Raw genomic sequence first — 24,063 nt, 5'->3', positions numbered from 1 at the left:
TGGAGGGCGGACAGACTGGCTGAAACAGGAGAGCAGAGGCAGAGCGGAGAGAGCAGACTGAGTGGGACGGAGGAGTTACTGTTGCCTAACGTCAGAGCGGCTGGGGCTGGATACACCCCCCCCCCCTCCTTCAGCGTGCATCACATGGGAGTCGCTCAGATGCTCTAAAGTATGCAGAGAGAGAGAGGGAGGGAGGGGGAGAGAGAGAGAGAGAGAGAGAGAGAGAGAGAGAGAGAGAGAGAGAGAGACAGAGAGAGAGAGAGAGATGTGTGCAGCCCAAGATCTGATCCGATCTGATATATACACACACATGCATACACTCGTAAAGAATCTCATTAACGCTCTTTTACTGACACACACACACACACACAAACACACACACACACACACACACACACACACACACACACACACACACACACACACACACACACACACACACACACACACACACACAGTGCATGTGAGAAGCATGGATTTCAATTGAAAATAATTAAGAGTGAGGCAGCTTTCATTGCAACTGATTGAGACTTGACTGTTCCACTTCTGCCTCTTTTCTATGTGAAACATTTTAGCCTGAGCTCAGAGGTGAGAGGAGGTTCATACACTAACCAGAGGGTCGGTGGTTCGATCCCCGGCTCTTTCAGCCATAGAGCTCTCTAAATTACTCCTGACGGCTGTGCTGACAGTTTATGTGAAAGAAAATGCTGAATGAAAAAGGTTCTGAATATAGAAGTCCTGTAGGAATGTGTGCATGAATGGGTCAAGTGTTCAATAAGACTGGAAAACTGCATATATAATAGGTGATTGACCTTTTTCCTCTACAAAGCCTTCATAGTAAACAACACGCCCACAGACTGGGACGACTGTAACACATGAACGTTGCCTGGTTTTATTTTAATTAAATTATAATTTCTCTCAGAAATGGAAAGACATGATTCTTCCGTCTCAAATACAATGGATCAGGAAAATCTTATACGATATGAGGTTAGAAAAAATCACATTTCAAAATTGACATACTGACAAATTCTATACGATTTCACAACCTTTTCTGAGAATGGCACGACAACCACGAAATATGTCAAAAGATGCTCTATCTTGCAATGTTAAGGAAAGTGAAAGCGAATCCCCCTGATACAGATCTGCACAGAAATGTTATAACTTCTTTCCGGACCCATATCACATCCTTCTACCAAGTTTGACTGTAATCTGTCCAGCAGCTTCTGTAACCCTAAATAACACACAAGCAAACAAATCAGACCTAACCTCACTTTGCGGAGGTAAGAATCTGGGAAAGATCTGATATATGCTCATTCAGGGGTCATGCGCACATTACCCTCACTTATGATAACATCTTAGTGGGATTTAATGGTTAATGGCTACAGGCCTAGAAAATCAGACACAAAAAAGCTGTGCATACATGTGTCTACAGAGGCTTTTGTTGTTGAGAGGTCGACTGCAGGACATGCTTCTCATTCTTGGAAAGCACTATAGCCTGTCCCTCAACATGCTTTCATTTACTCCTCCTGATAAAAAAGGTGGGTGGGCAGGGAGTGGTGGTGGTGGTGGTGGTGGTGGTGGGGGGCTCATGTCATGGGCCAGGGCTTTGAGCCGACACCCACCTCTGCTGCTGCGGTGGCCGTGAGAGCTTCATGCCTCTTGGGACAAAGCCCGCCTTGATAAAGGCAAGTTCTGCTACTCAGTGCATAGAGAATGATCCTCATTACCACGACAGGTTAGAGGTTAAATTCCTGCTGGATCTGCGAGTAGGTGGCAACATGTCCAACATGGTTGCATTCACTGTTGGGGGCCGTTTGTACAAGCTCAACAAAGTTGGACATTTTTCTTCTTGTTTTTGGTTGAATTGGTGGTTTTATGGCCTCATGACAAAAAGGCTGGATGGTACTCGTCTGCCCAGTGGAGGTCGGCCGAGGTACTTTGCTCAAAGAGCGAGGAATCCACGCACAAGCCCTGTGCCCGACCATAAAAGAAGAATCAAGGAACGCAGCGTGAGGGACACACACCCCCATCTGATCAGCCTGTGGTGGACTTGCCTTGGCAGAAGGTGTCTCGTGAATAAAAGGCCTAAACACTCGATGTGCTAATGTACACAACTGACGATGACCACTGGAGGTCGCTAACATCTACCGGCCTTTGGCAACTTATTGTAAAACTCGGAAGACCTTCAAACATACAAGGGACATTCACCATCTTGTCCAATGTTCTAAAACCTCTAAAAAAAATCAGAATGTCTCCTGCGTGTTTTCCATGAAAGTGCATTTCTGAATCTTTATATCAGATCTTTCTGGTGACAAAAAAACAGGCTTTGTTTTAATTCCAGTTGTGTATCACTGCACATCCTCAAACACAGATATGAATACAACACTCTGCCTTCAGACCACTCAGCTTTCCTTGAGAAAACGATGCTATCACCCTCTGTAACACACCTCCTGGTTGGGTTCTGGCTGTGATGTGACGAACCATAACACCTTCTGGACAGATCGCCTGCTGGTTGTCACATCTATTTCTCATTAAAAATATATTTAAACGAGGTGCGAGGCCTCTGATGTTCTGCTGCACTAATTTGTAGTTAATCTACCCCCTGCTGACGCCACCACAGCGCTGGAGATTGAGGTGATAGCAGCTAAACCCTTGAGACTGAGGATGGTGGCATATGCGGCGCCTCCATCCTCACCTACAGGCACAGGAGCTCCACGCTGCTCCCCTCCACAGCTGCATCCTTCCTACAGCATCATCGAGCCGGATAACACGAGTGGACCGTGGAGGCTGAGGGTCTGTACCTCAAGCCCCATGGGTGTTGGTGCGTGTTTGCTGCTGACAGAGCCAGGGCTGCAGCGGTGGATCGTCCTGCACACATGCAGCCATCGTATTAACCAAATGCATCCACTGGCTGCGTGCACGGGAGGAAACGACACATCTGGCGATGCTCATTTGTCGCGCTGCGTTCGGGGGACTGCAAATCCTAATCCGTGGCGTAAGAATAAAAAAACGCAGCAACACTCTGCAGCCTCGTCCAAACCAACACAGAGCAACTGGTTTAAAAATAAATATGATCTACTGCACAGTTAAACAGATACTGGTTTGTTTACTCTGGTAAGGAAACAGTATCTTACCGTTGAAGTCCAGGGAGGGACGCCAGTGATGCGATCAGCTCCAGTGGAGATGATGCTGGACACCTCAGCATCCCTTCCTCGAGTCAGTGTCGCCCCCGGTCGGTGGAAGAGGTGCACTGCCCTTAACAACCTCTAAAGCTGCTTTATTTTTATTTATTTATTTTTTCGTGTTTTTGTGTGTCAGCAGATTTCCCCCAAAACACAACACAATGTAAGTGTTGCACCGCATATCTTGGTATTAAAAATACAAATTAAACATATATTTTTAGATACAGTTCAGTAAAAAGGAGGATTGTCAAGTTGTAAAAGATATAGAAGACCAACACTTCCGTTTAAAAACAAAACACTACAGACTACAAACTACAAACCTATTCAATACAATTATATTGGTATGGCCCATATATACAAATCATAATTTGTCTCATAAGGTTTACCAAGATGTGACATCGTCAGATCTTAACCCTTAACAAGAGAAAAATTAGTAGTAAACTAATAGTCCACCATTATTATTATGGTTATGACTAATGACCATAATAAATTATTATGGTTATTATTGTATGTATTATTGTTTATTGTCAAATAGATAACATGGAGGATTCCGTCTGATCCGAACTGCAGCTCCGCTTTTACTTTGAAAGTCCACCAATCTATCTATCAAAGCAAACTTGTCCAAAGGACTACAAAAATGTCTTCCGGGAGTAAGCAGAGAGGGACCTGAAGGAAATAGGTGTCTTAATATAAGCCTGAGATCTGGAATGTCATTATCTCCTGTTATATATTATTTATCGATCATCTGGATACTTTTACCAGTTTAAACGTGTGGGTTTGAAACATGTGTGGTCTCAGTGGTGACTGTTAATCAGACGTTGTCCCCGGATGTTTTCCTCCGGTGCCGCTGTTTTACCGGCGGCGGAGCAGGCAACCGGGTCCTACGGCAGGAAAAAGCGCCAACTTCTGCCTCAGCGTCCCGATGGTGGTAGTATCAGTCATCGGCTCCTGAACCCGCTCATCCCGGGACATTTACCGAACTCTACCGTGGCATGACTCGCTCAGGTAATACCGAGGACAGATATGAACACGCCAGCTGTGTTGTAGCCTGGTTGTTTACCTCCGGAGAACAGTCAACCGCCTCCCCGCCGTCTTGACCCACTTTACCGCTGCTAACTGCGCAACGAACCCAACGCGTCTTCCGCTAGTTGTCAACCGCTTCGCGCTAAACACACACAAGGGCTGAGAGTGCGAACTGCGATGTGCGTCATGTTTTCTGCGAACAATGATCCTAAAGAGAAGCTCGGTGTTAGCTATCACGGTATTTAGGTGGCTAGCCGTGTAGCACTGTGTTTACACCGAAGCTAGCTCGGGTGTAGCAACACAACTTTACTTTCATTTTCACGTGTTATTCGTCACCTGCACGTTCGCACAGGCTCAACGGTACAATGGGAGGAACAGGTCGGCTCAGCAGTGCAATAGTTGCATTAAAATAAAAAGCAAGGTAGAAAGAGCTCACTATAATAAAGTTTAATATACATAACTAAGGTTATATACATTAAAAGGTGCAGTGTGATATTTGCATGGACCTGAGTGGATAGTGTGTGTGAATAGTTATTGCTCCGTTTGTGTGTCAGTTGTTTCACATTTTTTCAAAATAAAACTGCAAAACGGGCAGGAAAACCACACCGATTGCGCCCATTCGAAATTAGTGTGTTTCCTTCTTGTTGCCGCAGAGGAGCGCTGTTTTTATCTCAATACAAATATAATAACTAGAGATGCGGGCAAAACACTTGCGATCCCGGAATGACTGATGTCCGGTACAAGGGCCCTGGACCACGCCCACTAACCACGCATTACAGTCCACGTCTTCTAAGAACGACCACATGGTGAAGATTTTATGTAAATCGAATTAAAAGTTGTTGTAAAGTTGTACAAGGTTTGCTTCGTGTAGGCAGTAGGTGGTGCTATCTCTATCACTACATACATACTCTCATATCTATTAGTGTAATAGATCTGTTCAGGTCAAAAACACTTGTTTCTCTCGCGATCGTATAAATCGTTCACCTGTGCCACAGTCTAACACATCACAGGAATCTATGGCCAGTGACATTAGAGCAACAACAAATAAGTATTTGATTTATCTCAGCAGAGAATTAATCGCCCCTCCAAGCTGCTCCGAACAACGATGCCAGGTCTGCAAGGTGAGGATGTGGTGGCGGCACTGGGGAGCCCCATCAAGAAGAGCAAACTGTCTCTGAGGTTCTTCCAGAAGAAGGAAGCCAAACGGGTGCTGGACTTCTCGGAGCCTCCGGCCCATGAGCCCAAATCATCTGAACCAACGGAGCCCGAGGACAGGTGGGCCAATGGCGTTATACAAAGTTCTGCATTGTTGACAAATAATGTGTGGGGATAACTGAGCATGCTAACAAGCCTTTTCAGACTTAGCAATGGTTAGCAGCTGTTTTACCAAGTTGTGTTTCTTCCTCACTGTTCAACAGCGGTGATCAGGTGGTTCCTGATCCTCCTGTGTGTCCAGAGTCACCTTGTCTCCTTCCGTCAGGTGAAAAGAGGGAGAGCCTGGTGCCATTTGTGGGCTTCAACAACCTGGGCAACACCTGCTATTTGAACAGTATCTTACAGGTTGGTCTTTTCCAGAGACAGAATAAAATAAGGTCTTTGATAGCTGAATCTACATACATGTGCTCATTACAATATTATATTTATGTTTCGAGAATTAAGATTTTTTTGTAAGGAAAATGTATTTGACTGTTATTCCTGCTGTAATTTAATTTTGGACACTTGTGTTATCAATAAGATAACAAGCTTTTCACTTTTTCTATAGAGATGGATTTGTTGAAACTAATAACTAAACTTGTGTCTGGTTGCACTTGCAGGTTCTGTACTACTGTCCAGGACTCAGAGGAGGAATAAAGAAACTCTACGAACTGTCTAAAAGAAAAGACAAACCAAAGGAAGAAACGGATTCAAGTGAAGAGGTCGGTGCAAAATAAACAACGGTTTTATTTAGCTAAATTTAAATTAGCAAGGAATCTTAATCTAGATAGACCAAAAATTTATCAACACTTACAATTAAGAGTTTTAAACTTTCCTCATCTAATTTTAGGGCTTTTGTATAGAGAATTCAACTGTTTTATCTCCGTGTTCCCAGCAGTCAGAAGATGTAGCCGAGTCCCTGCCGGCTCACGTCGAGCTACTGCAAAGCTTCAACAGTCTGATCACGTCAGTGGAGCAGCTGCAGTCCAGCTTCCTGCTCAACCCTGACAGCTTCAGTGACGGAGAGCTCTCCACACCGCCTCGGAGAATCCTGAACACACTCAGGTAACAGAATCATTTTCATCATCGATCCTACACAAGTGACGGCTCCAAGCATGCAATGAGATAGAAGTGCTTTGTGTCTACCTACACTGATGAGTTTTGAGTTACATCAACTTTTATAATGTTTTACTTTTACAGATTCAATAGGTATAATCTGACCTGGTCTCTATCTTACCTATGAAATAGATATTCTGAAGTTTTCATCAGATTGATTAATTATATGATTTAAAAATTATTTGTCAAACGAAGGTATTTAAATATTAAATTGTTTTAAAAAAAAAAAAAGACATTTATGTGAGATTATCTATTTTCTCAACAGGCAGCTGAACCCCATGTATGAAGGCTATCTTCAGCATGATGCCCAGGAGGTGCTGCAGTGCATTCTGGGATACATCCAAGAGACCTGTGACTCCATCAGGAAGGAGCAGGAGCTGGAAAAGGAGGAGGAGGACGCGACAGAAGTCAAACAGGAGAATGGTGTTCCTTTGGGTTCCAGCGACTCAGACGTTGCTGTGGCGGATCCCTCAGAAGGCCAAACAGACGAGGACGGCCAAGTCACTGGCAAGAGAAAGAGTGACACTGAGGTGGGAAATGCCAAGAAGAAGCCCAAATCTGTCAAGTCTAAGAAGTCTGATGTGGAGGAAGACAACAGTGGTAGGAATCCACCCTTCACCCGCTCCAAAAGGAAGTCCTCCAGTGACATCGTGGTGGACAGCACCCAAGAAAAAGGTGGAGAAAAGGAGGCAGAGGAGGATGAGGCAGTGAAAAAGCTAGAAGGGAAGGAGGATGGAGGGAGCGACGGTGAGGGGAAAGGTGAAAAGACGTCTAAAGAAGCAGAGGGGAAAAGGAAGAAACGCTCTAAGCTGAGCTGGTTGAGGCCTTCTGGGAAACAGCCAAGTATTTTCTCCAAATTCCTCAGCGTGGGGAAGATCAGCTCCATTAACATGAAGAACCAAATTAAGGTGGAGCCGGAGAACGGACAGAGCGACGAGCAAAGTCCGAAAGAGAAGAGCAGTGATGAGAAATCACCACAAAATCTGTCTGAAGAGGAGACCGTGAAACATGAAGGTATGAAACACAGAGCTCTGATAAAACAAACACTTCCGCTCCGTTAAATCCCTGGTATGAGTAAATTCAGTTGTGATGGAAATTCATCTTGAGATTTGAAATAATGAAATCAGACTGGAGTTGCCATTGAGTCTTTATAATAGTAATCTCTACAGAGATACACAACAAGCACGGGTGCTCAGGATGGAACAACTGGCTGCGAAGGTGAAAAAGCCAGGACTTATACAAAGAGGCGTTTCACAAGACAGCATGAGAAAAAGAAGACATGCCAGAATTAATACAAAGAGGAGCTTCATAAAACTTAATATGAAAAAGATATGAAATCCTCCTCAGTGCTCATCTGCTGTGTCCGTCCGCTGTAGCAAACTCCCAGTTTGCCAAGGCCACAGTAGTGAGACACCTGGTCTGTTGAATTTTCCCTCACACAGTTTTACTTGGTTATTTAGTTTTAAAAGATTTCATAAATGCTGCTTCAATAGAAATAAAATACTTATGTGTGTCTGCTTTATTAAGACGGCCTGGACCTGTTGGAGCGCCTGTTCCAGGGTCAGCTGGTTCTGAGGACTCGTTGTCTGGAGTGTGAGAGCTTCACGGAGAGGAGAGAGGACTTCCAAGACATCAGTGTCCCCGTGCTTGATGAGCAGCCCGGCAGCCCGGATGATCTCCCAGATGGTGAGGATTGGTACAGCTTCCGATTCCACATTAACTCTTTGCAATGGATTTTAAAAAAAAAAGGTGCCATCATTCATTGAGCAGCATTAACCCTTGAAGGCCTAAAGGGGCTGAATAGAAACAACCCCCTCAAACCTCGGGGGTTTCTGAAGAGCTGACCGAATTGCCAATGTTTACAAAACTTACATTTCTCAGCCACCGAAGCAGGCAGAGACATGATTGAAAAACTTGGCCAATTTAAATCATATGTGCACACCTTTTCTTTTAGGTCACAGAGTAGGTGAAAAAGAATCCATCCCATAATACATCTAATAACCGATTTTACTCCCTCCAGTCTCTCCGGACCCCAAACCAGAGCTGAGGACTCTGAAATGGGCCATTGGCCAGTTTGCTTCAGTGGAGCGCATCGTCGGAGAGGACAAATACTTCTGTGAGACTTGTCTTCACTACACAGAGGCCGAGAGAAGTCTTCTGTTTGACAAGACTCCTGAAGTCGTCACCATTCATCTGAAACGCTTCTCTGCCAACAGTTTAGAGTGAGTTAGCTGCCCGCGCAGATTTTTGCTTTTAATGTTCAAAGTTCCTTTAATTTTTGTCTGTTTTTCACAAATTCTGTTTCAGTATTTTGCCGCAAAACTATCATAAGGGCCGTGTGGAAGAGAAATCAAATTCAGTATGTGGTATTTATGATAGTAACTCATCTCCTTGTTGCTTTCCCTCTTAGCATGGACCCATATGCTGGCCTCTCTAAGGTGAACACTCCCTTGCAGACTCCTTTTACCTTGTCTCTGGAGGAGTGGTGCACACGTCCCTCCGCCAAAGGTCAACACTACCAGCTGTTTGCTGTGGTCATGCACAGCGGTGTCACCATCAGCAGTGGCCACTACACCGCCTACGTCCGCATGTCTGACCTGAAAGACGTGGAGCTCTGGCCGCAGGGCAGAGAGGAAACAGAAAAGGGGGAAGAGGAGGAAAAGGACAGCAAAGAGGGGGTGAAGGAGGAAGCGCTGGACTACAATGATGGTGAAGTGTCCTTCAGCCTGAGAACGAGGGGACAGAGAGGTGCGAGTTTGGCGAGCAGCAAGGCGGGGGGCAAAAAGTCCGAGGGTGTGGTGGGACTGTTAGGCGGCCAGAGGAGTTTGACCAGCTACGAGCTCGGGAGCAGCAGCAGCAAACACACAGATAAAGCTTCCAGCAGTTCAGCAGCAGAGGGGTCGAAACGCAGGAAGACTAACAGTCATAAAAAGGAGCCTGAGGAAGGCGAGGAGGCAGTGCTGCCCCCTTGTGGTGGGGCGGGGGCGCTGAACTCCCTCCAGGAGTATGAAGGCAAATGGATGCTGTTTGATGACTCTGAGGTGCGTTTGTTTGAGGAGGAGGACTTCCTGCGCGCCTGCTCTCCAGAGACCAGCTCCTCATCAACGCCTTACCTGCTCTTCTACAGAAGGATCCCTGAACCTGGATGCTAACACAAGGACTCATGGGGGGGGGGAAGAGTGCTCAGAAAGAAAAAAGACAGTTGTATTTTTTGCAATACTATAAATTCTGCCCAAAATACTCTGGTTGCCATATTAAGAACCTGAGCAGAAGCTACCTTTCAGGCCAGAAACCATCTCATGGACTCTAGTTGGGTTAGACATCATATATTTCAGGAATGACTCTTCTTGTCTTTCTACGTGTCAGGGATGACTTTTTGAGACTTCTTTTTTTGTACACAATGTTTTTTTCTGTCCATAGTGTTTCTATGACACCGTCATTGTCTTTTACACATCCTCCTTTTTTCATTTTATCAGTCATTGAGTTTCTATGGTTCCCTTTTACAAAATGGAAAAGCACTTTTAAACAAAAATGTCATCAAGTGAAAGTCTGAAATGCTAGAAAAGCCTTTTCCGTGCTAAAAGTGTCTAAATTGTATTAATGGCTGCAGAGTAATCATCATGCAGCCACAAAAACCAAATAAAACTAATCTTCTCCATTTACACACTGAAGCAATCCTTGCAATAAGCCTTTATTCACCTATCACAGACACATCTTTGCATGAAGCCTGATATTGATGGGATCAATGCTTGTGAACCCTGGAGTTCATGCTACACAAATAGCAGCAGCAGATATTTACATAGAACACAAACATATCTAATGTACAACGAGCTTGCACACATTGTCTTGGCGCTGCTGAAACTTGTGGTGTTTATGGAGGGAGCAGTTTCATGCTCAGCATTTTCAAGACGCTGATTCAGTTTGAGTAAAATGTTCATAAAACTTCAGTAAGCTGTTAGGTTGTTATAAGATTAGTTCAGTGAGGTTGTTACAGCCTTGTTCATCTTTCACTTATTTAGTGTGTAACTGACACTTCTCATGTTTGGATGTGAAATGTTTTTACAGGTTAGTTACTTATATTCAGGTTATTCAGCTGTACTTCTGTTCTATGCTGTGAGGAGAAGGACGGGTCACAGACGGGAGAATTTAAGTTTAATTTCGTTGGCGCATGAGAAACCACATATTTCTCATATGTCAGAACATTGTCTATTACAGAGAACTAAAGAATCCAAACATTTAAATATCTCAAACAATGAATCAATTATCAAAATGGATGCTGATCACTTTTTGTGGAGAAAGATCCAAGCAGCCGTACAACTTGCCTCCAGTTGTTTCCGTTCAGATTTTATTCATTTTGTTCAAGGAATTATTTCATGAGGAAAAAGTTTGAAAGTCCTGTGTTTGCTTTCCACCTGCATACCTGCTCATATCCACCATTATCAGTAAAAAGGTTTTAATGTTTTTCTGCATTCAGACTCCAAAAATAACTCATTACAATTGATCACAACTATATTTTGTTTTGTTTTAAATCATTGGTTTATTGACAGTATCCCATTTGCATTTTAATAATATGGAACCAGGTCATAAGCTAAACCTGAGCTGAACAATGTCTCCTTTTACGGAATCTGTCCAGAGGATTGACTCAGTTCTAATTCAGCTGTTTTTCAGGAGAAACACATCATGGGCAAAGTTTCCAATGCAGGTTTATGTGTTCAACAAAATGCTTGTTGATTTGTTTTAACAGATGAAACAAGTCAGAGTAAGTTTGTCCTTTAAAACTGTCCCTCATCCCAAATGTAACTATTCATGTTGGCAGTGTGGTACCGTGACCAATAAAGTTTTTACCTTTACCAAATGTGCTCCATGAAACCATGAGTGGATTTTCATAAATAACGTTGTTGCACATTATACAACATTAACAATCAAACAACCCAGTTGTGAATACAGATAAACAGGATCCTGTCTAAAGATGAATGTCTATTGTTAATATCTAGTGAGGCTAATTTACAATAGAAATGTTAGAATTAAGAAAGCACAATATTAAAGTAGTTCTTCGTATGAATCTTACAGTACTTGGTGCTGTCATCTGCGCTGTAAGATCAAAGCCGGGTAAAGGAACAAGAAGCTTGCCTCAGATTTAAAATAAGCCCAGTGCAGCAGTGTGTACTTTAGCTGTAATGATGGAGGAAAGGTGTGAACAGTGTGTATCCCTTATAAGAGTTATACACAATCATCATTCAGGCTGAAAAGATGTCTATCCCCCTATACTAGTTTCTAGGCTATAAAGACGTAGTCCATATTCACTAGAGGTTCTGGATACGATGTGAAATATACACATTTAATTTGACAGTATCGTGTATTTGAATGAACATGAATCATATGAAAGTTTTAAATAGCAAATACAACATGTTTGGAACTTTGTTACTGAATTCTGAAGCTATGGAATCAAAGGATACAAGACTACGTGCCTCAAAACATTGTCAACTTATAGCAGGTAAAACAAATCATATCTCTGGTTCAGTATTCTCATTGCAGTGCAGTGAATGAAACAGAGGTACCTCGAAATAAAAACATTTATGTTGATTGCTGATGAAAACAGAATGCAACAATGAATTAAACAACCCCAATTTATTTACTATTTTAAATCGAATATTAATTCAGTTTAAAATCCTAGCAGACGTCATCTCAAGGCACTTTACAGGCTCAGGTTTAAACCTTTAGAGAAAAACTCCCTCATTAACTGCAAGAAACTTCCAGCAGAAGCAAAAATGTAAAACTAATTTACATTTAGATGTATCATTTACATTTATATTTAACATTTATAGTTAATATTTAGTTTTAACATTGAACGTTTACATATAGAAACAACATTCATCACTCAACTTATATATGACATGGATTTCCGTCTTAAATGTAATGAAAATTTGCTAAATGTGGAGAAACTGAGCTAAATATTTATAATATCGCCGAGCCCTCAATTGATTCACAGACTATATAAAAATCAAAGGTTTGAATACAGTCATGTCATGGCAGCCTCTTGAATTAAAGTTCAAAGGAAGCTTCTTATAATCAAAGGCATTCTAGAGCCAAAAGTCAAGCAACCCAGCTTTCCCTTCAAAGTTAACCTTTGATTTGCTCCTTCAATTCAGAAAAAACTTCTTGATTCACATTCATTTTTAGAGTGACATATCATCTGCGACAGTTCCCAAATTTGGAGACTATCGCAGCTTACAAAAACTTGTAAGAACTTTCAACACAAACACTGTCTCAAACTCTTCCTATTTAATTGTTATCTCATATTTGATTAAAACATTTTTTGACAGAGTTAGTGCCACGATGATGAATGAGATGTCACGGCATATAGGGGCTCTGCAGAAGGGCCCAGTCCTGCCCACCGTTGGGGTTTTGCAGCTCATAGATCAGAAGGAAAGCCTCGACACATCGTAAGCTTGTCTCTGTCAGCACCCCACAGTAAAGTGACCGTTCAATCGTCTCACCAAGTCGAAATCAACCTAGCACTAACGTTCAACAGCCATAACCCGAGCTAAATCTCTTTCCCCTCCTCCTCTGCTTCTTTGTCAAGTAGGACTCTCTCTCCTGAGGTTTCTAAAACAGTTAGATCGAAGGGGGCACCGAAGGACCCAGTCCTTCCCGCGGTTCAGGTCTTTCAGCTCAGAAGGAAGACGGAATCCCTAAACACATCGTAAGTTTGTCATTGTCAGTCCCCCACAGTAAAGTGAGAGTTCAATTGTCTCACAAAGTGGAAATCAACCTCGCATTAACGTACAATAGCCATAACCCAACCTGAAACTCTTTCACCTCCACCTCTGTTGTTTTTCAGAGTCCCTTTGCCAAACAGGTCTCTCAATGCTGAGGTTAGTACATCAGTTAATCCGAAGGGAACCACAAAGGAGCAGGATCTGCCCCTGGTTGAGGTCTTGCAGCTCAGCGAACAGAAGCAAAACCCCGACACATCGTAAGTTCGTCTTTGTCAGTACCCCACAGCAAAGTGACAGTTCAATTGCTTCACCAAGTGGAAATCAACCTGGTTTAACCGGACCTAAAACTCTCTCCTCTCCTCTTCTGGTTCTTTTCAGGGGGCTTCTGCCGAAGAGGACTATCTTTGCTGAGGATTCTAAAACAGTTAAACCGAAGGGGGCACCAAAGTACCCAGTCCATCCCCGGGTTGGGAGCTTTCCGCTCAGAAAAAAGAGGGTACCCCTCGACCCCTAGTAAGTTCGTCTTTGTCAGTACCCCACAATAAAGTGACAGTTCAGCTGTCTCACCAAGTGGAAATCAACCGAGCTTTAATGTACAACAGCTATAACCCAACTTAAAACTCTGTCTCCTCCTCTTTTGGCTTTTTTCAGTATCCCTTTGCCATATGTTTCTCAGCTAAGTGAGGTCGAGCAGGTGGAGGCAGCAACGCAGGTGCTAAAAAATTGGTTACTTACTCAAAAAAGCCGACTGAAAGAGGGAAAACTACAGGAGCACCAGCAGGCCATGTAGGATTTTTTTCTTTGTCAGTGCCCCACTCCTATCTTGACGGTTAAATAATTGTGTTGGCTTCTGTGTTTAGACTGTGTTCACACTTTTTTGATTGAATTATTGCAGGTTGTCTCAAGAAATGGAGGCTGAAGCAATGACCAGAAGGAACAAGGCATCAGTGCCCATGCAGCTAGGGAGGGCGCAATCAGAGCCATCGTTTTTACCTCCTGTATGACAGTGATCCTAACTACATATGCATAATGTGAATATTAATTCATATATAAATATTAAATGTTGAATATTGGTTAATAACAACGCTTTATTCTCTACTTGCTTAACAGTGGCGTACTGAGAGGGGGAAGGAAAGGGTGAGTTTTTCTTTTTAGTTTTAAATTTGACCTTCCAAGAGACATTAATCTCTCATCTCATAAAATCTATTTGTATGTATGTCTCTATTTATTTACACCTATGTCCTTATATTTACAAGTGATGTAAAGGAAAAACAATTGCATAGCATTGCACACTAACTTGAACTAAGTCAAAGCTGAGCAGAGAACATGAAAAGAACATTCAGTGTTGTGTTCCAGTAAGTCGACTCTTTCTTTTTGTAAGTGAACTCATCATCTCCATTTTTCATCATGTGGTATCTATTGCACTTCTGTCCGTCCTGGGAGAGGGATCCCTCACATGTGGCTCTCTCTGAGGTTTCTATGTATTTTTACCCTGTAAAAGGGTTTTTAGTAGTTTTTCCTTACTCTTGCTGAGGGTTAAGGACAGAGGATGTCACACCATGTTAAAGCCCTATGAGACGAATTGTGATTTGTGAATATGGGCTATACAAATAAAATTTGATTGATTGATTGATTGATATATACTTTTATGTATATCACGCCTCTCTTATTATATTTCGGTCCCATTTACAGAGGATCTATGAGCTCCTGAAGCAGCGAGTGGAGAAGTGCCCAGTCGCTCCCATCCCACGAGAGTGGCTGGACTCAGTCGGTGACAGAATCCCACAGCAGCTGAAAGAGAACGCTCAGTCAAAGAAACAGCTGAAGGAGCTCTACACTGAACTCTGCAACAACTTCAGCATTGCTCTGATCACACACAACGGTATTGCCTATTGTTTGTTAATGTAGGCTACAGCCTGTGTGTAGAGAATATGTGCGAGGTACAAGTGAATCATGTCTCATTATGCCATATCCCCCCCCCATTAGTTGACTCGACAATAAAGAATCCGGATAAGACGCTTTGCTCAGAAGAGCAGGAAGCTCCTCGCGCAAGGTGAGCGTCCAGAAATAAACAGAAGAACCAAGTAGCAGTTGTAGCATTTTCACATCTTTTTGTAAAATACATTTCCAATTATTTTCCAGCGCTGTTGTTGTCTCACCCAATTGGCACAAGAGGTTTATCAGAAACTGCCAGTTGATGGAAAGTAACTTGCACGTTTCTCATCCGGTCCTCCGAGCAATTTCGGATTTGGGGAACATGACATTTTTCACGCTGGTCCTGGTCGATCTTCCCGGATGCCGGTAAGAAAAGACGACACGAATGCTAAAATGGATCAGCTAGAATAAGCAGGTAACTGGGATGTGTCATGGGAAGTTTTTCAGATTTTCTGATTTCCTTTTGGCTTCTGCTGGTTCAGGCATTCCGGACCCGTGAACTATGGCAGTCTACAGGAAAAAATGTCCGAGGGGTGTAGAAGAACAGAGGAGCGTGTCATGAAAGTCTGGTATCACAATGTCATCCACCTGCTTACCAAGAAAGAATACATGGATGACATTACAGATGCATTGGAATCCTTCTATAACTGTGCCTCCACCCTCATCTCCAACCAGGTAACGCTGATTCAAGGCTGGATTTCGATTTGAGAAGAGTCCGATTTAAAGGATCTTAAGCCAACTCCCTTGAATTGAAACGTAGAAAGTTTTCAGTCTATTGTAAAATGGATCTCGTCACATAGTGTCAATAATGCAAATATATAGCCTGCTGTATTGAGATAGATTTGTACAAACAGCAGATGACCAACAACCCATTATTAGGATTTGACTGCTGTGCTCTTTGAATGTATGTTTCTTTGATCAAGCATCTGGACTTAATGGAGATTTCTTTCCCATGTTAACTCCAAGATGAAAGCCATGCTCCAGAGGAACGTGGAGGAGCTTGCCGAGTTGTTCGAGCCGAGAAACGAACACCTCTTACCCATCTTCAGTCTGGCCTTGACCTTTGATGATGAGAAGATCGAAATGTACCCCCCCTCACACGATCTGGAAGAATATGTTTTGGGGATTCTCAATTCCATCACAACTACAATGCAGGTGAGCTCACGTGTGATAGCCACTCAAAACACAATTTGATGTCATGTTATTGTGTTTAGAGCTACCGATGTTATACATGTGTGCTAAGCTAGAGCTGAAATGTGTGATAATGATCCACAGAGAGTCCCGACGATCCAGTCATGGCTGGGAGACAACAGGCCTTCATATGTTGATGCTCAAGTGCCTGCGCCCATCCAATCCTGGGCTCAAGATATATTAAAGGCGTGTGTGTGCAGGAATGTGAAGGATCCTGAGAAACATCTCAACACCTATGGTAATGTTTCATAGTCTCCCCCAGTATTCTCCCCATCATTGAGGTCATCCCCTGATCTTAGGTCACTTCAGTGCTAACTGCTGCTTTATTTTGCAGTTGAAAAGTACGACTGGCTCGTCAATGGAACTGCAAAGGCGGATGTGGAGAAGTTCATGGAGGAGGAGCACTCTTTTGATGAGTACAACAAGGTAACAGATAAAATGTCCAATTCATGCTGCATATGGACCTAAACCTGACGTGCTGTCAATGTTCCATTTCACTGCCCTTTTACAGCGGATAGAGAACTTTCATGTTCTGCAGTATGAGATTCTGAGCTTGCCGAAAGAAGTCAGCATTTCACTGGTCTATCTGAACTGCGAGGAGCTGAGGAACGGGCTCGCCGGCAAAGCCAAGAGCTATGCTGAGATACTTCGACAGAAGATGCTCAGCAACTACCGCAAGCAGAATCTACAGTGAGTAACTTTCACAATAAACCCTCACTCTGTGTTTTTAAACGTCGACATTTTGACGTATATTTAATACTTTTTGTTTCCGTTCGAAGGATCTGTTCTGAATTTGAAAAGATCAGAGAGAAAGCTCTGATTGTACCCAAGACGACAGAGGACATAGCTCAGATGGTCGAGTTCATCGATTTCATTAAAACAAAGGGTGCTGCACAACTGGAACAAAAAGTTGATGTGAGTAACCGAATGATACATTCTACTTGTACAAATTATAATAAAAGATAATATAGGGATTAGAGTTATTCCCTATTAGAGTTAATCCCTACCACTTTGTTTTTTGACAGGACGCCCGCTTCAATATGATGATGCTCTTTGATTACGCCATCTTTGACAATGAGGATCTGGTCCTTAATAGCATTCTCATAAGGTGGCCAGAGAAAATCCAGCACGTCTTAGAACTCAATGAGGATGTAAGTGCCCGTGTGTCGGCCTTTAAACTGATATCACAGATGCTCTTGATTTTTTTTTATGCTTTCTTCTGAGGATGACCTAATTCTGGGCCTCTCTGTTATTTTCCAGATCCTCTTCACGTCCAAGCAGAAAGGAGTGGAAGAGATGTTTTCCAAAAGACAGGCGATATCCACAAAGCTGCGGAAGCTGGAAATCAGAGTCGACGACATCCAATATTATTCCGAGCTGGACCAGACGATTGAGGTACAGAATCATAAATACTTTTAGATCACCTCATTAGATAAACATTTTGGGATATACACATATTAGCTGTCTTGCGTTAAATATATCACTCTCATATCTGTACTATAAATATGCTGCTGGATCTTCTCATCTTACTCTATCCCCAAAAAAGCACATTAAAAAAATTAAATAACAAGGCCTGAAATTACTGGAGGGGACACAAATGACGATGAAAATAAAATGAATGAAAATAATTTGAAATGTTCCATTTTGCCACTTTGTTTTATTCTATTTAGTTGTTGGGGGGTCAGAAACTTTTCATTAATTTATTCAATTTAGTTTGTGTTCTCTTTATGTTGTTTGTATAAATAATTAACTGCCTTGTCCTTTTTTGTTTGGTAGTATATCACCGATGTGCTGAAGGTTCGGGAACTTCTCCACGACACTGAGAGGAATATCGACTCCCTTAACAAGGAGGAGGCCGTCTATGAATTGGAACTCATAACTTTCCCGGAGCTTGATATCATGAGAGAGAACATTACAACGTACCACAGGCTGTTTGAGCTTGCACAGAAGTGGCAGAACACGGAGAAAAGGTTTATTTTCAGTTTTATACATGTGTTTGTATATATATATATATGTATACATTTATAGATATACCCTGATAACCTGTTATCCTCTTTGTGTACAGCTGGATGGATGGAATCTTCACAGAGCTCGATGGGCAGAGCATGGAGGTAGAGATGGATGAGTTCTACAGGGAGATCTACAAGATGCTGAAGAAGTTCCAGAAGAAACAGAGAGAGCTCAAGCAAGAGGCCGAGAAGAAGAACAAGAAGGCTCATCCACAACCGAAGCAGCAGGAGTCTCCCACGGAACTTTTCTGCTCCACTGTATTGGCGCAGATCAAACTGTTCAAGGTATTGTATTAAACTTAGCGGCTCATTGATGTCATCAAGTCTTGCAGTGAATCGAATCCCGTGTCTTGAAGTCCTGATGCCATAATAATCAGTGGACTCTGCTTGTGTCAACAGGAGCACATCCCCTTGGTGACCATCCTGTGCAATCCAGGCATCAGAGGCCGCCACTGGAAGCAGATGTCAGAAATCTTTGGGAGCGACCTCACCCCCGACCCTCGCACGAAGCTACGCAACGTCCTCAAACAGAACCTGGGTCCTTGCCTGGCGAAGTTTGAGGTCATCAGTGCTGCTGCTACCAAAGTAAGGACTGTTGAAGCTTTCCTGTCATTTTGTTAAAACCTCAATAGTGTATCTACGTGTTGACTCTGCTCACACTATTTGTGTCTCAACAGGAATTCTCCTTGGAGAAGGCGGTGCAAGCCATGTCAATTGTTTGGGACGACATTTCTTTCAACCACCAGCCGTACAGGGAGACGGGAATATCCATCCTGGTTTGCTGGGATGATATTCAGACAACGCTAGACGACCAGATTGTGAAGACTCAGACGATGAGGGGCTCGCCTTTCATTAAGCCCATTGAGGAGGAGATCAAGGTTCGTATAATGTTTTAGGGAATGTACATAGATACTAAACAAAGGCTCAACTTGCATCAGGGTTCAACCTGGGGGGTGTTTTGAATTCACCTGCTGTGTATTCAGTCCTTGAACTCTTGTTTTTTTTTACCCTCAGGAATGGGAGACAGGCCTGCTTCACATCCAGGAGACCCTGGACGAGTGGCTGAAGGTACAGAGCTCGTGGCTTTACCTGGAGCCCATCTTCTCCTCTGAGGACATCATGCAGCAGATTCCAAAGGAGGGAAAACTTTTTAAAATTGTGGACAAATCCTGGAAAGAAATCATGAAGCACTGCGTTAAGAATTCTAAGGTACTTGTCAAAACCGTTGTTAATGATCATTTAACGGAAAAAAGCTTTAGCTAAGATACAAAGCTTTAGCTAACCTCTGATTTTTTTTTATGAAAGGTTTTGCCAGCAACTTCACTGCCTGGTTTGTTAGACAAACTGATTGAGTCCAACAACCTCCTGGAAGTCATCATGAAAGGACTGAATGCCTATCTGGAGAAGAAACGTCTCTTCTTCCCACGGTAAACAAAATGTTTCTGCATTGTTTCCTCTCATCCAAATCTTTGTTCATGTCACAGATTAGATTTGATTGTTATCCATGTCGCATCCAGGTTCTTCTTTCTGTCCAACGATGAAATGCTGGAGATCCTGTCTGAGACCAAGGACCCTCTGCGAGTGCAGCCCCATCTCAAGAAGTGCTTTGAGGGCATCTCCAAGCTGGACTTCCTTTCCAATCTGGATATCCAGGCAATGTACAGCAGTGAGGGGGAGCGTGTGCAGCTAATCCGGAATATTTCCACGTCAGATGCCAAAGGAGCTGTGGAGAAGTGGTTGTTGCAGGTGGAGGATATGATGATTCAAAGTGTCAGGGACCAAGTGGCCCAGTCCAGACTGGTGAGATCCCTGTTCTCCTTACCTTACACAATATCTTGATTTGTCGACTGTAATAGTGAGCGAACAGCTGAGTGCTAAACATGCTAAACACGTGGTTGATTAACAGGCCTATGCTGACACCGAGCGGAACCAGTGGGTGAAGGAGTGGCCTGGTCAGGTGGTGCTCGCAACCTCCCAGATTTTCTGGACTACGGAAGTGCATGAGGCCATCTTCAAAAATGTATGTTTTTATGCCTGAAGTTTACAGCAAAATTTCATTTTCTGAAAAATCCTTTGTAGCGTAGGAGCAATGGCATTTGATAGCCTGTTCTCTAGATTATCATGGTGCCTTAATAGTGTCACAATGCAGATGAGACAGTAACGGTGATTGTGATCCATGTAGGCTTTGAAGGAGTACTACGAGCAGCTCCAGGTGCAGCTGACAGATGTCGTGCAGCTGGTGCGAGGGAAACTGCCCAAACAAACTCGGACCACGTTGGGAGCACTGGTCACGATCGATGTCCACGCCCGGGATGTGGTCATGGAGCTGATCGAGAAAGGTACCTCACAGCACAACATTCAGAGCTGATGAGTTTTAAAGAATTTTGCTTCAGCACCCCACAATGGCGCCCAGAAACCGCAACCAGATAACTACTCCACAAACTAATTTCCATTGACCATATTTTAACAGGAGTATCGAATGAAACGGACTTCCAGTGGCTCGCCCAGTTGCGTTACTACTGGAATAACGATAACGTTCGTGTTCGCATCATCAACTGTGACGTGAAATATGCCTACGAGTACTTGGGGAACTCACCCCGTCTGGTCATCACCCCTCTGACGGACAGATGCTACCGAACGCTGGTAAAACGCCAAACAAATAATCTCCTTGTATGTGAGCACATGCCCACTTCCAGCATTGAGTGTTAAATCCCATGCCTTACCTTTGTCTCAGATCGGAGCTTTCTTCCTGAATTTGGGCGGTGCACCCGAGGGTCCGGCAGGAACAGGAAAGACCGAAACCACCAAAGATCTCGCCAAAGCTCTCGCCGTGCAGTGCGTGGTCTTCAACTGTTCGGACGGTCTGGATTACATTGCTATGGGAAAAGTAAATATCAGGAGCAAACGGTAGATTCATAATCATGATGGCATTGTTACGAATTGGAAAGGTTGTTTAACATGATTCCGTTTCTGCGATATCTCCCAGTTTTTCAAGGGTCTCGCCTCATCTGGTGCGTGGGCCTGCTTTGATGAGTTCAACCGTATCGAGCTGGAGGTGCTGTCTGTGGTGGCCCAGCAGGTTCTCTCCATCCAGAGGGCTGTTGGGCAGAACCTGGAGGAGTTTGACTTTGAGGGTACCATACTCAAGCTCAACCCCAACTGCTTTGTGTCCATCACGATGAACCCTGGCTATGCAGGACGTTCAGAGCTCCCGGACAATCTCAAGGTCTGTCACCACGGATAATCAACATTCTACCAGACATCAAATTATGAACTCTATATTCAGGAAATGTGCAACTGACCAACATTTCGGTCTCTTCTGCTTGCAGGTGTTGTTCCGAACGGTCGCCATGATGGTCCCCAACTACGCCCTGATTGCAGAGATCTCCCTGTACTCATACGGCTTCCTCAATGCCAAACCACTGTCGGTGAAGATAGTGATGACCTACAGGCTCTGTTCGGAGCAGCTCTCGTCCCAGTTCCATTATGATTATGGTATGAGAGCTGTCAAAGCCGTGCTCGTGGCTGCAGGAAACCTCAAGCTGAACTTTCCGGATGAGAACGAGGACATACTGGTATTGAATCCATGCATTGTCTCAACATTTGACACTGTTTCCTATTTGGACACTTTTTTGGGGGGTTTGTTGGTTTCTCGGCTGTTTCTGACCCTTTCATTTTCATGTCTTGTCGCTCAGCTCCTCAGGTCCATCAAGGATGTTAATGAGCCCAAGTTTCTTGCCCATGATATTCCGCTCTTCAACGGCATCCTCAGTGACTTGTTCCCCGGTATCACCCTACCCGAGGCGGACTATAAGGTCAGATGCATCCGTCATTACGCATTCTTCTGTACTAGGTTTAAATACACCTACTGTATGTGTGTGTGTGTTTTTATGTTGTGTTGTATATTCAAATGTTTTTATGTACCTTTTGCAGCTGTTCCTGGAGGCTGCTGGAGATTGTTGTGAGAAACACAACCTACAGCAAACAGACTTCTTCTTAACGAAGATGATTCAGACCTATGAGATGATGATCGTCAGGCACGGGTATGTTACATTTCACTTTCTCACAGTACAACATTTTTGACATTGTACCGAGCTTGTTTCCCGAAACACAATTTTGCATTAAAAGGTTCCTTTTTCACATTTCAGATTCATGCTGGTGGGAGAGCCCTTTGCCGGAAAGACCAAAGTGCTGCACGTGCTCGCTGACACTCTGACTCTCATGAATAAGAGAGGGTGCGAGGAGGAGAAAGTCATCTTCAGGACAGTGAACCCAAAGGCCATCACCATGGGGCAGCTCTTTGGACAGTTTGACCCAGTTTCCCATGAGGTAGTTGGCCTGTGCCTTGGATCCACTTGATTCTCTGGTTTTTACAGTATTGGTGTGATCCTCCCTTTCCTTCTCGTAAACTTTTCCCTTTTTCGTCTTCTCTCTCACTTCAAGTGGACGGACGGGATTGTGGCCAACACGTTCCGTGAGTTCTCAGCATCCGAGACACCGGACCGCAAGTGGGTGGTGTTTGACGGCCCCATAGATACACTGTGGATTGAGAGCATGAACACTGTGCTGGATGACAACAAGAAGGTAAAGAAAGACATCGTGAAACCATTAAGACCATTTATTATTTCTTAGATTCTCATTTGTTTTCACGGTACGACTAACATTTTATATTGCTTTGCTCTTCCTCCACAGTTGTGCCTGATGAGTGGCGAGATCATCCAGATGTCCAATCAGATGAATCTAATATTTGAGGCAATGGATCTATCACAGGCCTCAGTAAGTTAGAAGCTCAACAGCTGCTGGTGCATCGCTACAGAATCAAAAACGTGAAGCCCAGTTTGGCTCTGTTGTCTTATCCGATCTAATTTGATCTTGTTTGTGTCACTGCAGCCTGCCACGGTCAGTCGGTGTGGTATGATCTACATGGAGCCATCTCAGTTGGGCTGGGAGCCTTTAGTCATCTCCTGGATAAACACGCTTCCAGAAATTCTGCAGAGCGAGGACAACCGCTCGCTGATGATGGAGCTCTTCCATTGGCTCGTGCCGCCTGCCCACAGGACGCTGCGCAAACTCTGCAGGGTGAGGGACCCCAGGCCCCCAAACCATCCAGACACAAATATCTGCAGAAGATCGAGCTCAAACTCACAGTTGCCACGTTTACTTTTATTTACATGTGTATAAGAAACGTTCTCTCATGCCTGATAATGTTTGTGTTTCCAGGAGGTTGTTCCCACCAGCGACAGCAACACTGTGGTGTCCTTGTGTCGACTGTTTGAGATGCTGCTCACTGAGCCCATCGACAGTGATTCTGCGGATGAACACATTCGCACCTGGATCATGGTAAAAGATCTCAATCATTCATCATCTCATAACCTTAAACAAAACACTTGCGTTGGAAGGAATTGCACCTTGTAAACACCCATGCAAAGGTTTTATTGTTTTTGTGGAAGTTGTATTTTTTTTGTGTGACACCTCCACTTCTCTCATTCTTTGCGACCCCAGGCTGCTTTTACCTTCTCCATGACGTGGTCAGTGGGCGGCAGCTGTGATACAGACAGCCAAGGGGTTTTCAGCGAGTTCTTAATGACGATCATCTCAGGAAAATCTGAGGAATTCCCAGTCCCGGAAGCTGTGGGGAAATGGGAGTGTCCAATGGATGCGGAGGGCACGGTCTATGACTACTTCTATGAGGTA

At 43.7% G+C, this 24,063-nt stretch overlaps 1 protein-coding gene across 1 annotated transcript in view; it reads left to right on the top strand.

Annotated features, from left to right (window-relative positions):
- The first annotated feature begins 5,310 nt into the window (after nucleotides 1–5,310).
- Nucleotides 5,311–24,063, top strand: part of LOC128448225 (dynein axonemal heavy chain 12) — a 29,386-nt gene continuing 10,633 nt past the window's right edge. The window contains exons 1-43 of the mRNA XM_053430794.1: nucleotides 5,311–5,480; nucleotides 5,624–5,765; nucleotides 6,020–6,121; nucleotides 6,295–6,464; nucleotides 6,781–7,500; nucleotides 8,009–8,023; nucleotides 9,128–9,193; nucleotides 9,283–9,630; nucleotides 13,357–13,491; nucleotides 13,613–13,747; nucleotides 13,886–13,946; nucleotides 14,927–15,116; nucleotides 15,221–15,287; nucleotides 15,377–15,535; nucleotides 15,652–15,844; nucleotides 16,136–16,324; nucleotides 16,445–16,598; nucleotides 16,695–16,786; nucleotides 16,872–17,050; nucleotides 17,140–17,275; nucleotides 17,386–17,511; nucleotides 17,621–17,755; nucleotides 18,137–18,330; nucleotides 18,426–18,654; nucleotides 18,769–18,954; nucleotides 19,047–19,247; nucleotides 19,384–19,578; nucleotides 19,675–19,796; nucleotides 19,887–20,169; nucleotides 20,276–20,389; nucleotides 20,552–20,708; nucleotides 20,840–21,012; nucleotides 21,104–21,256; nucleotides 21,356–21,595; nucleotides 21,699–21,944; nucleotides 22,065–22,184; nucleotides 22,303–22,412; nucleotides 22,518–22,698; nucleotides 22,813–22,953; nucleotides 23,062–23,145; nucleotides 23,260–23,448; nucleotides 23,590–23,709; nucleotides 23,872–24,060. Coding sequence (XP_053286769.1) covers nucleotides 5,311–5,480; nucleotides 5,624–5,765; nucleotides 6,020–6,121; nucleotides 6,295–6,464; nucleotides 6,781–7,500; nucleotides 8,009–8,023; nucleotides 9,128–9,193; nucleotides 9,283–9,630; nucleotides 13,357–13,491; nucleotides 13,613–13,747; nucleotides 13,886–13,946; nucleotides 14,927–15,116; nucleotides 15,221–15,287; nucleotides 15,377–15,535; nucleotides 15,652–15,844; nucleotides 16,136–16,324; nucleotides 16,445–16,598; nucleotides 16,695–16,786; nucleotides 16,872–17,050; nucleotides 17,140–17,275; nucleotides 17,386–17,511; nucleotides 17,621–17,755; nucleotides 18,137–18,330; nucleotides 18,426–18,654; nucleotides 18,769–18,954; nucleotides 19,047–19,247; nucleotides 19,384–19,578; nucleotides 19,675–19,796; nucleotides 19,887–20,169; nucleotides 20,276–20,389; nucleotides 20,552–20,708; nucleotides 20,840–21,012; nucleotides 21,104–21,256; nucleotides 21,356–21,595; nucleotides 21,699–21,944; nucleotides 22,065–22,184; nucleotides 22,303–22,412; nucleotides 22,518–22,698; nucleotides 22,813–22,953; nucleotides 23,062–23,145; nucleotides 23,260–23,448; nucleotides 23,590–23,709; nucleotides 23,872–24,060 — 7,311 coding nt within the window. The remainder of the gene's footprint in view (nucleotides 5,481–5,623; nucleotides 5,766–6,019; nucleotides 6,122–6,294; nucleotides 6,465–6,780; nucleotides 7,501–8,008; nucleotides 8,024–9,127; nucleotides 9,194–9,282; nucleotides 9,631–13,356; nucleotides 13,492–13,612; nucleotides 13,748–13,885; nucleotides 13,947–14,926; nucleotides 15,117–15,220; nucleotides 15,288–15,376; nucleotides 15,536–15,651; nucleotides 15,845–16,135; nucleotides 16,325–16,444; nucleotides 16,599–16,694; nucleotides 16,787–16,871; nucleotides 17,051–17,139; nucleotides 17,276–17,385; nucleotides 17,512–17,620; nucleotides 17,756–18,136; nucleotides 18,331–18,425; nucleotides 18,655–18,768; nucleotides 18,955–19,046; nucleotides 19,248–19,383; nucleotides 19,579–19,674; nucleotides 19,797–19,886; nucleotides 20,170–20,275; nucleotides 20,390–20,551; nucleotides 20,709–20,839; nucleotides 21,013–21,103; nucleotides 21,257–21,355; nucleotides 21,596–21,698; nucleotides 21,945–22,064; nucleotides 22,185–22,302; nucleotides 22,413–22,517; nucleotides 22,699–22,812; nucleotides 22,954–23,061; nucleotides 23,146–23,259; nucleotides 23,449–23,589; nucleotides 23,710–23,871; nucleotides 24,061–24,063) is intronic.

This window comes from Pleuronectes platessa, chromosome 9 (assembly GCF_947347685.1).
Source record: "Pleuronectes platessa chromosome 9, fPlePla1.1, whole genome shotgun sequence".
NCBI lineage: Eukaryota > Metazoa > Chordata > Actinopteri > Pleuronectiformes > Pleuronectidae > Pleuronectes > Pleuronectes platessa.
Note: the sequence above shows the minus strand (reverse complement) of the source record. Positions and strands in the feature narration are given on the sequence as shown.